This window comes from Struthio camelus, chromosome W (assembly GCF_040807025.1).
Source record: "Struthio camelus isolate bStrCam1 chromosome W, bStrCam1.hap1, whole genome shotgun sequence".
Lineage (NCBI taxonomy): Eukaryota > Metazoa > Chordata > Aves > Struthioniformes > Struthionidae > Struthio > Struthio camelus.
In genome coordinates, this window is record NC_090981.1 from 29,234,613 (window position 1) to 29,247,179 (window position 12,567).

At 35.3% G+C, this 12,567-nt stretch overlaps 1 protein-coding gene across 1 annotated transcript in view; it reads left to right on the forward strand.

The window, feature by feature from the left end:
• LOC104140174 (F-box/LRR-repeat protein 17) overlaps nt 1–12,567 on the forward strand; it is a 302,865-nt gene that overhangs the window by 197,195 nt on the left and 93,103 nt on the right. The window contains exon 7 of the mRNA XM_068924635.1: nt 6,038–6,114. Coding sequence (XP_068780736.1) covers nt 6,038–6,114 — 77 coding nt within the window. The remainder of the gene's footprint in view (nt 1–6,037; nt 6,115–12,567) is intronic.

Genomic DNA, 12,567 nt, shown 5'->3' on the forward strand with positions numbered 1-12,567 from the left:
TTTGCATATTGGCTCCAGACAAAAAGTGCTCTCCGCATTCAGTTTGTGCTTTTGATTGAAAGTCTGAACCTGTTTTGTTGTCGCTGTGATTGATACTGTTTCTTACAGGTGCAGCTGTAGATGTTCAAATTAAAAATAATTTGAAAGTACATATTTTGAATGTTAAAAAGGCAGTAATAATCGTGAGCTAGGATATTTGAAAGATGAGTAAAAATCATATGGTATAAAGTATTAACCAAAAAAGTGAAAGAGACCTGTAAATCCAGTGAGCAGTAAAAGAGTATCCTGAACAAAGTATACGTATCCATCAGCATCATTCATCATTTACTTGTATGAGGTTTTGAAAGGTTTTACAGATGTCTCAGTAATATGGTAGTTCTTTCACTATTTTTGCCTTCCTGTTATTCCTAGGATCCTGAGTACAGAAGGGCTAAGATTACAGCTATTCCTTAAACCTCTGTATGTGCTTTGTGTGTATGTAAGAGGTTTTGTTTTGTAGGGGGAGACTGGGTTATTATATTGCATTATTGCCTTCTGTAGGAATTGTTTAAGTCATCAAAACCAAGCACTGTGAATATCTGTTATTTTACCTGCAGCCACTCCTCTCTATCTGAATTTAACCTGCGAAATAATAATTTTTGAGACCCTCCATATATTCCGTTGTGAAAGGCTTCTGTTTTCCTATTTTATATTTCAGCTTTGCTCTTTCTTTTGGCTCCCAGTGGTCGTCTTTGTAATGTTTTGAAGGATAGTAAAGTGTTCACTTTTCTGCTTAGAGAGAAATGTATGACAGTCAAATGCAAGAAAGCCTTGCTGTACACAGCCTGGTGATCATCTTGAATCTTACCAATGAATGGATTAATGTGTCTCTAATGGTACCATTTCCTTTCACACCTCTAAGGTGATTGAGACTCATTCCTTTAAAATGTGGTCTCTTAACCAGTGTATGGCAACCCCAATTAGCTTCACTCAGGGCTGAAGAGCATCTCAAACAGTAACAAGGTCTCCTAGGACCACTTTTCTCGCAAGAACTACAGTCATATTTTCTCATTAGTTCCTTTCAGTTGTCACTAATACCATGTTCCAATGCTTTTAGAGTTAGACCAAAAGCATAAAAATGGTGTATGTATATAGAAAAGACAATTTATTTTCCATAATTCAAGTCCTTTTGAATCTTTTTTGATAGCTGGAAGCTTACACACTTTAATTCATTAACCTTAAACCTTCATGTAAGTCAAAGAACTTAGGGATCAGTTGACTAGGAGAAGGAAAAAGCAGTTGCCATGTTGAATGATTCATTTTCTAATTAGTGATCTTTTTCATTATTTTTAACCTCTTCCAGTTTGCATTAAATATAGAAGTCAGGAACCTTGACTTTGTGAATTCATTCACAGATTTATATGTGGAAACCGTCAAGATTATGGGCCTAAATTGGAAGTTATCCGTAGACATATATCATACGTTTCCATCATGCGGTTATGTTACTTCTGAAGACTTCTTTGCAGAGAAGCTTGATATTGGTAATTTTTTGTACACTTCAGTCTGTCTGGACATCTTACACAGACCAAGCGGGGCAGAACACTATATGCAAATACACAGTAGTAGACAAATTTCCAAAGTTTCTCTAGCATCGATTGAGAGTCATTGCCTGATACAAGTTGCTGGAATTTTAGCAATATTGTGGTTATACTTTATTCTTCATGAAAATTGTTAACTTTTCAAGTGGGAAGATATTTTTAGAAAGTATTAAAATAAGAGGCAATTTGAGGCTTGTTAGTGTCTGAACATTACTAAACCATGGAGTGTTGGGATGTTGATGTGTGTAACATCACAACAAGGTCTAGTTGCCTGCAAACGCTTATAGTGTTATAACTCTATTTCATATTAACATCAGGTAGGTGTGTTCTTATTTATGTTCTTGTTCTCTGAAATACTGTCTGACTGGCTTGTTTCTGTGAAAGCAATTTATACTCTTCCGCTTTTTCTTGCTCCTGATTGCGCTGTAAATTTGCTTGTATGTTGTATTAATTTCTTACTTTTAGAATCAAATGCAATAAAACTGAATTGCACATCAGTCTATAAGAGAACAGCCTTCTTAAAACATTGAGTGGGTCTAGGGAAAACTTGGCAAGATGGCATAAGAATCTGTAAGTTAATATTTTCAGGTTGAATGAATAAATAATTCCTTCCTAAAATAAGTATTTATAGTTCTCTGTTTGGGTATTTTTCATGTCTTACAAGGGTCTAAAATGATACTCATTTAAAAAGTTCTAAGTCAAGCTATTTTCGTTCGGGCCAGTCTTGATACAGACTTGTTTGCTATTATCCAAGGTATAATTTTAGTTTTATTTCTTTAGCCCTTGGCCCATTTTTTGGTAATTAATTATTCTGAGTGTAAAAATCATCTTTTTTCCCGGAAAAAGGAATACGTTGGAAATACATTTGAAGAAAAAATGAACAACAAACATCTGCGTCTCTGTAACTTTCACTACTTCATCTAGATGTTGCCCATCTTTCTTTAGTTGGATGAGGCGGCAAAAGACCATTCAGTCCCCTAATGTAAGGAGAATGTAAAAGGTCATCTCTCAGCCTTGGGACACAGCCCGTGTTATCTTGACCAAGCAGTATCATCTCACCAGCAGATAGGGTTTCATCCTCAAGTTTTCCAGGGCTCCGTTATTTGTTCTCTTCACTTTACTTCTGTCATTTGATACTGTTTTAAATAATAATTTTTTTTTCTCTTATTTAGCAGTATTATGCTGACCTGCTTAAGACTTAGCTTTTCCTTCACCCTATATTCACTCTAAAATTTTGGTTAGGACCTTAAAATCAACATTACAACATTCTTAAAAAGATAAGAAGCACACAAACACGCACACACACCCCCACTCGAGATTTGTGTAATACAGCCAGACTGTAAATATAAAGACTTCAGAAGATATATATGGCAATAATCTGATATAATTTTGATGGATTATACCAACAGAATTAACATGACTTGATCCTTGCTTTCTAGAAAAGGTTAATGTCATTTTGTTCTTTTACCCTTTTTCTTTACTGTCATATTTAACAAAGATTAAAAGGTAAAAGTAATAAATACACAACTACTCTTATTTTCCCTTATGTTGGAAAGAAAACATTTGTAACAACAATTATGTATTGTGTATGACCCTCTACACAGCACAAACTAGTAAGGCCATATAAAGTGTTTCATACATCTCTGTAAGTTGGTTTACAAGTGCAAGATCTATAAAAGGGATAACAGAAATTAAAACTGAAATTAAATTGACTCTTGCAGTTATTGAAGATGGATAAAGAAATTTATAAATTCAATATTCCAGCTATATTGAAGCTTTTTTTTTCCTGAAGTAAATGTTTCATTTCCTCATTCCTTTTGAGGTTAGGTGATTTGAATATTTTCAGAAAACAAAGAAATGAGGCAGCTGAAGCTAAGTTTTTACATTTGTTTCTGTTTAATGGAAGCAGCTCTAAAGGTCTTTTCAGGTGAAGGAGTTTTTCAGACTCTTACTTGCCAAGGCAAGCTTTTTAATATGTACTGATTTTTAAAAACAATATAGCAGTATTTGTCTGAGTTTGTGGAACCTAAGTCAACTTGACCAAAGCCGTGACATTGTCCTTCAGCAGCAGGACAGGAGGAGAGGGCGCCTTTTCAGTACCGAGCTTGCCGGGCAAATGGACCGTCACCACCAGCGCCACACTGTAGCTTTGGCAGTGCTAGTGAAGCCCTGTCTGGGCACCATCTTATGTCAGGATGGGCAAAAACTACAACTTCCTTCCTCTGCAGCTAAACCCTTTTTGTGTGAAGCCAGGGAAAGAACCAGACCTTGAGTTTTAGGCATACGCAGATCCTGAAGGATGCATGAGCAGATACGACTATGTGTAGACAGTACTAATCTGACCATGGCCAATATATAATCAAATTTTTGTATAACAGAAATTATAAGGAAAATTAGGTAGGCTTTTATGTAGTCATGACTGGTACCATCATTTGAGAGTGATTGTTATATTGTATTTTTGATTAGTTAATTGTCTCTCAGTAAACAAAAATGATTCAAAATAATTTGAAAACTTAAGAGTGCAGTCATTAGATATAAACATCCGAATATTTTTCTAGGCTCAGGAGCTTTATCCAAAACAAGAAATGTTTTAGAATCTCGTTCTCTGCTAAACTATATATGCCATAAGTATTAATAGATACTTATGCACATAAAATGTTTTTAGAATTGCTATGTCCATTCACTTTTTGATTATATCTTATTTGCAGCGGTGCCTAATAAATGTAGCATCTAATAAAATATAGGATAATAATTTCCCTTTTATTCTTATTACTAACATTAATAATAAAATCTCAGTATGAAGAACTATTGTTCTGGAATAAATAATACAAAGTATTTCTCAAAGCCCAGTTGATCACTATAAGCCATTTCACCAAGACAAATACCTCTTTCAAAATGACGTCTTGCAGGATCACAGAGGCTTTCCATCTCCTCTGTAGAATGTTTCACACTCTAAATCTTACCTGATTTGTATGAAAATAATCTGATGAAACTGAATTGCTTTAGAGTTGTTTATATTAAAAACTGTAGTCTTGGTGTAACTTCCAGAAGAAAAATATTTGTCATGCTCGCTGATTGTCTTAGCAGAGAAGCTGTTTGTTGAAGTTAAGTATGAAGTGAAGGATGAAGAGGTTTACCCTCCCCAAAATGTTTTTCTTCCAGGTTTACAGTGTTAAAACATTTCTCTCCTTTTTTTAATTCATAAACTAAGAAGGCCTCATTCCTGAGGACAAGCCTTGCAAAAATTTTCTAACTATGAGGTTCACACAGTTTTAAAAGATCTGTTGAAAATTGATGATGTTGTAATAGTGATAAAGAAATCAAGATTAAAGTGTTCTTTCAGAGTCATCGTATTTTATTAACAGTAGCGATTTTTGGTTCTGGATTTTAGAAGAAGGAAAAAGAAGGAGGACAAATAGCTCTGAAAGGCTATGATTCAGTTATTATACTATTGTAAGCTATAAGAATTAGGTGGCTGCTTTTAAAAAGAATAAAATTGTCAGCATCAACAGTTATATCAAACTGAGGATAATCTATTGGTAGTGGTAAGTGAAGGAAAAAGGTTCCTTCAGGCGTAGGTGTATTTTCCAAAAGTTGCAACAATTCAGCAATACCTAGTTTTTGTTCAAAATTAGCGAATAATTTAATTTTGTGTAATGCAGAAGAATTGATTTAAGAGTCAGAGTAGATGATTGGGTAATTGATCAGAAAATTAAAGAGAAGTATATTGGATCCAAAGAAATTGCTGCAATTTATCCTATTAAAATCATTTTTTAAAATGTCTCTCTGTACAGACTTGCACAATAGTCACCTTAGCTGATCTGTGAGCAAGTGATGCGTTTTACATTATTGGTACTAAAAATATATTTTATAAAATATATTTTTATGAGTGATACTGTTTAAACAATGGAGTTGTAAATATAACAATTGGAAACAACACATTAATTTAGATCTGGTCACAAGTATATTATAACAGCTATTTTACAAGACAGTTTTAGTTTTCATATTAATTTTCTTGCTTAAAGGACATCAAACAGGGATTCACAGACAAAACATATGATTCATTGCAAATTCATCATAACTGTGACAAGGCAGCCAAATGAGCTGTCTTCTCATCTGTATAAGCTTCTGTAGCAACATATTGCAATACGAATGCCATGTAGCATTTCATGACCTGATGAATGCTGACTTCTGCAATAATCATTGAATAAACAGAAACATGAATTTAAAATTACATTTTCTCATTTTTTGTCCTCATCACAATGTGTTTATTCTTCTTATCCAGAAAAAATCTCTCAAAGCTTAAATTGGGCAAGAGGAACCTTCCAAAGTTATTATTCTACAGAATAATTCACAAAATGAAGAAATTGATATGCAGTACATTACACTTGTGACTGAGCTTTTAATTAAAGATGATCCATTTTCCTTTAACTCTGAGTTTTACTTTATGTATATTCCAGATGTGTGGAGGTGATCGCTAAAGAAGGCCGGAACCTGAAAGAGCTGTATTTAGTATCCTGTAAGATCACTGACTATGGTATGTAATGTACCTATTTCTTTTGGTCAAATTGATCTTTGCTAGCTTTGTATAGAGATTCCTATAAAGCTGCAGGAAATATATAGATAAAGATTTTCAAAACCTTTACCCATAAATATAGTAAAAGCAAAAAGTGTTTGGCATGCTTAGAAATATCTGTGCTTCGAAATATGAAAGTCAGTATGTATACGTGCTACCATTTAGAATTGACAGTTACTGGGCAGACTGGGTAGAGTGCCTTTCGAATCACCCTGGAGAGCATTTGAGAGCAAATCCGAAAATATATGTGTATTTCTAGATACTGTAAACACATAACTAAGCAACTGTGAGTGTTGATTGATTGCCTAGTGTAGGCCATAAAAAATAGAATGAACCAGATGATCCCCTTAACAAATGCTAATATGATAAAATAGAGAGGAGGACCTAGAGGTTAGGCTTTCCCTCTGTTGGACCACACAGAGAGACAGAGCTTGTATTTTATGTAGGCAGGAAAACTTCTGAGCACTTGAATGTGCTTGCAGAGGCTGGGTTGTTTTTTTTTTTGTTTATTCTTCTAATAACACACTGACCTCAAGCAAGACACTTGATTCTCAGAAGTCTAACTCCCATTTAGATTTCTAAATTTCATTTTATTTGTTTATTATCTCAGAAATTATGTGTTTCTCACTCTTTTTTATTTTAACTTTTTACTCCATAGCTTTCATAAAGAGTTACTATGTCCAAGTGATAAATTACCTTTCCAGTGGTCCCAAACCTGTTCATATCTTTTCCCCCTCAGATTTCACACTTCCCTGGGGTTTGCATGGGTGCAATCAGGGCGCATTTGTTCTGCAGAGGTCAGTTTGCATCATGCCTATGGTGTGTGGGCGTGAGCTCATGATAAAGGCTCTGAAACTTGTAGGAGCTCTGGGGCCTGGCAGAGGAGAGGAGGGATGGGACCAAACACTCACATTCCCTGTTCCGCTGTTATTAGTAATTGCACGGACAGAACAGATGTTGGTAAAGTTGAAAATGTAGGTTTTCTTGGCTCGCTACTGCCTGGCAGAGATAAAGAGTCTTCACACAGCTTGTGAATTTGAACTGGTGAACTGGTGAGCTAGTTACTGGAAGTTCGGAGGGGAATTCTCTGCCAAATGCAAAGTGACAATGAAAATGCTTCACGTCACTACTCTAGGTTCAGAGGTATAGGACCTCTGTTGGAAGTGAGACTGTCCCTTTGGGTGTAACAGATCTATTAGCTCTGCTTTCTCTCCCTGCTCTGTCTTCTAAAGCAGTGGAGAAGGAGCTCTCAGGGCAATAACAGAATACCCATTTTGTCCATCAGTGATTTCTCGTTCTGATTTCACTCTTCATTGGCTGCAGTTTTTGAGAGGAGAATAAGGTTTCTCCCAAAAGCAAGGAAGCAAACATTGATAAATTGAAGCAAAGTAAATGAGGATGGAGAAAGGAAGTATCCATTCCTAGGTGAAAAGCGGGGAGTGTGTTTTATAGCATGAATGAGTGGAGAATATCTCTAGGGTTTGGATGGTTAAGCGCCAGCTTACTGTAGTCATCCAAACTGAGCTTCAGCTAATTTCTATGGGCTAGAGCTCACGTGACGCTAGCGTACTGGATTCTGCAGTCATTCAACATTATTGCGCTCAGTCATTGGGACTTTGAAAATGGTTTTAGTTGACAGTATCAATACAAGCTTTTAGTATTGACTTAAAAAAAATCACTGGTAGGTTATGCTAATAGGATCAGTAAGCCATCCAGCAAATGGTTGTGATACTGACTGATTTTTGATGCAATTAAGACTAGTTGATTATCCTTACAATCTTCAATGTATCTCAGCGAGCCAGCCTGACAAATATACTCCTCTGCTTGTGATGTCTAAGCTGAAAATACAAAATAAGCTCTGTAGCAAAGCAGAATTTATAAGCATAATTTAGGCTTCATAAGGAAGTCAAAACTCTGCCTTAGGTAGTCAAAGATGTGAGAGCAAGTGAATATTAATTAGGTCAACAAGAGTGTTACAGGGTGGAGCCAGACTTCACCCTGTTCTCCCTTTGCTTTATCCTTCTCTCCTTTACTTCCTGAAAACTTAGTGGAAGTTTTTCCCACATTTGTTTGTGATGCTATTAAGTTAAAAGAGCCAGCCCCTTACAGTGCTGTGAGTGCAGTTTGTTTGTTGAACTTCCTTTGTAAAAGAAGATGCCTCTCTTCAAAGCTCTGTATAGTTTTATAAGAGAAGGAGATTTATCAGTGCTCTTCAGAGTTACAGCTACAGGGAGGGATGTGGGAAGTGAGGGACAGGAGCAATCAGAGGTGTCCTCTGCACCTTTGTACTTGTGGCAAGTAGAGGAAATCAGCTGAGAGCCATAAGCCTAATTTCTTGGGGGATCATTCAGGTGGTTTCCTGTTGCCTTGCAAAGGCTTGTGACTCCACATGCAGTTGTTCAGGCTCCACCAGAAAACAAGTAAGTCTTTATCAGTAGAAACATAGTCTATTAAAATTGTTTGACTTCAGTCTCATAGAAAGGATAGTTCTGTTAATGTTTTGGCCAGGCTGTTTGTGCTGTGTTACAGTGTCTAAAACTGTGTGAGGCAGTGACTTGGTGGGAGCGTGCAGCTGTATGTAACGGTGGCTCTTTGTTTGATCTGCTTGATGCTCTTGAGGGTATGAATATGTGTATTTTGTGTACATGGATACATTAAATGCATAATTATACTTGCTTTGAAAATTAAAATCTTGGCACACAACTTTCAATTGTTACTGTATGAGTTTCTCACTGGGTTTTTAGAAACGTACCTAGGACTGGTAACCAGATCCTTGGAGTGTGATGGACTAACAGATGTGTGGTTTCAAAAGCCTCCACTGAAAATGTTTGACAACGTGTTCAGATGCTATAGCAGTTACCTCAGTGCAATTTTGGCTGGTGGGGACAAGCCCATAATTGTTTAGAAGTTCAGCTGGAAAAAGCATTAAATTACAAGGACAACTTGAACTTATTTGAGACACTAGGCAATAATGAAGGCGTTAGCAAAAATTGTAATTGTTGTCCCACAATTAACGCTATAGGGATATACGTGTGAGATAACTGTGTACTCCAGGGGAGGCTATGAAGTGTGAAGTTCACTGTTTTATTCCTTTAATTCGTTTTATTTGTTTCTTCATAATAAAATGGTAAGAAAAAATATCAGACAGGAATGTTCATATGCAATTAGTATTTTTTAAACATACTGAAGTTCTAACTTTTACTTTGAAACCCTAAAGATTAACATAATCCTCTATGTCTGTGATACTGTAGTCATAGGCAACGTTATTTTCTCTGTTATTCTGCCACCGTGAAACGTGTTTCATTGTTTTAAACAAAAAAGAGGATTCAAAGAGGAATTGAAGTACGCATAAGTTAAAAGTTGTTAACTTATGAAGAAAACAGTAAATATAGGGCTATATTTTGCACAGTTAAGGTTGTTGTAAGGTATCTAGTATAAACCTTCCAGAGTATGTAAGTTATCTCTTAGAGTTTTTTCAAAGGTAAAAGCTTCTCAGGTTAAGATTTTATCTTAAGCTAAAGTTTTGTCAGTATATGTTTATGTCCACTGACATGAGTATTGTGTATATAGTATCTCTGCTTGTACGTGTGTAAGTCTTAAAGTCATTTCCCTTAAGCTAAAATTAAGATAGGTGGATGAGTGTATATGCATGTAACTGAAAAATCCTTCAAATATTTTGGCTTAAAAATAAAATACCTTTTGTTACTTACAAGTTTCTTACGTTGTATTGTAAAACAACATTTTTTGTTTGGTCTAATTTTTGTCTCTAATGCTAAAGAATGGTTCGAGTATACTTTGTTTACTTCTGAAAAGTTTATTGCATAATGATATATTTATGATCATCAAGTGTCACTTTATGGAAAACCTGTTTTTTAGTAATGCTTTTCACTGCAATATAGCATGTTAGGATGTTAAATATGAGTTTGTAAGTGGTTTTTTTTTTTTTTTTTTTTAAGCCTAGCATATTGTTAAAGGCTAAATAACTACTAGCATTTACGTCGACTGATGGGAGAGGCTGAACCAGTATAATCTCCGAGATAAGCACCTGTTTGCTCAAGAGTGCAGACAGAATGAAGTCAAAGCTGATACTAGTTCCTTATATCGTTTTGCCCTTTTGTTAAACAATCATGAATTAAGCATGGAGTGTCAGTGTTATCTTTGAATTTCCTGCCTTTTGTTGATTTGTGTCACAACCTTAACACTACTTAAACATAGAGGGTTTTGTATTTAATCTTTTACTAAGAACTAGTAAGAAAGCTAGACTTTCTCAGCTGCGGGGAGACTGTGTGTCAAATGAATTAGGTTGATGTGAAGATGTATAGCAGTGTGCTAGGGCAGCAATCACACACAGAATTGTGTAACTGTCTCTTCAATTTTATGCTCTAATTCTGGGTTTTATTGATTTCCTGAGTGTTGGGAATTTGTTTTAAGAAATACTTTTCTAAGTAAAATATTATTTAGAGAGTTGGTAATGGTGCATAGTAGTAGGTACCCTGAAGCACAAAAGGGTGACTTTGTGTTCAAAGATGAAAAGATTTGAAGAAACTAGCCTATGAAAAAGGAATAGATGTTTTAAGGGTCTGATCTTGCCATAGTTCTACGCATGCATTTACTAAGAATTACAAAAAAGTTTTGCCTCTCCTAGCAGTGGTGAAAGATAAGTCTCTGGATGCTATACTTGCACTTGAAAAAAGTGGTGAGACCAGTGGTTTTTGCCCAGTTATGGAGAAAATAATTTCAAGTCAAAATTTAAATCATAGACTTCACCTAAGAGAGGGGAAAACTTTTCAAAAATGTTTGACAGGAAGTGTGTAAACCAGGATCTTCCACACCTCTACTCTAAGAACTTGCTTAATGTGTTTCTGAAAAATCAGACTATTCAAATTCTGATTACTAGAAGTACAGTTAATACAATTTCGGCTATATGTATCTCATAGTGATTCCTGTCTTGTAACCTGTGGAAGGTGGCAGTTGTCTCAGTAGCTATCTGGTGTCAGTTAGATTGCCTAGTAGTTCTGGATTTTGCCAAACTTAAAAATTATCTCTTTCTACCTATCTAATTAATTGCACAAAGCTTTTCAGATGAAATGCTTGACACAAGGGGCTGATATCAACTGTAGTATTTTGTTGATACCTTTAAGATTCTGAATACTGAATAAGAGTTCTCTAGATATTTAGCCTTTTTATTTTCCAAAATTGTGAGTATTCCGTATTTCCTTTTTCTTAACATTGCCTCTTTTCATCATTTATTGATATATTTAGTGTCTCTGAGGGCACATAATTTTTTTTGAAAGTGAGAATGTTGAACCAAAAAATGATTTTTAAGAAACTATAATTGAATTGTATAGTTCTATTTAAAAATATTATAGAGGGAATAGTGTTATAAATAGGTGTCTGGAGGCATAAGATATATATTTATATATGTTTATATTGGGTCAAAGTCCACTATCAGAAGACAAAACATAATTGCAAGTTGTGCCGGGGGGGGGGGGGGGGGGGTCTCCCTGCCAACTCTCTTTAACTGGATTATGGCTTCTTTTCTTAAAGTAAGATGCAACTAGCGATGTTAAAATAGTTTTCCAAAATACTGGCAAATTCTAATTTTGTCATAATATATACTACATATGCTTTCTATCTTTAAATAGTATACTTTAATTATCAGGGGATCAGTTCTTCCTACTGAATAATACAGGTAAATTGCAGGAGTCTCTGGGGTTTTCTCTACAAAATCTAGCATTTGTCATGTAAATCACAAAGAATAAACATATTCTATGTATTTCCTCACAAAATGACATTTTCTTTCGGCTTCTCATTTGCATTAGTGATTCTAATACTTGATAAACTTGCTAAAACTGTATGTTTCCTAATTCTAGTCTTTGGGAGTTTTCTTAATCTGATATTATTTTTAAAATGCCGTCTTGTTTTGCCCAGTGTTGCTGGGAGAGGGAACGCATTCTTTGCGGGATAAACCTGCCACATACGAGTAGACAGAATAGGATGAGCAGTAAATATATTTTGAAGTCAGAAAGGTTTCCTCTACGCATGTAACTGGTTATGCAATCTCTTCCTTAATTGAGATCATTTAAATATATAGCTTTCTTTATGCCCTTCAAAATAATTCTGAATTGCTGTTGTATTGGTTGAATTCTGTTTCCCTTATTTGATTTCTTCTTAGAACTGGTCTTTCCCATATTATATTTTCCTATCCTGTGCATGTTTTCTTCTCTCTTGTTCACTTGTAATGACCCGATTTATGCAAGCAGTAATCCCACTGAGAACTTTGTTCGTGCTGGTAGTTAAGCATACAGATAATCTCTTCAGGACAGGGGCCTGAAGATATGTTTTTGTCTCTGATGCGTATATATATATATGAATGTATGGGGGTGTATATATATGCGTGTGTGTGTGTGTCGA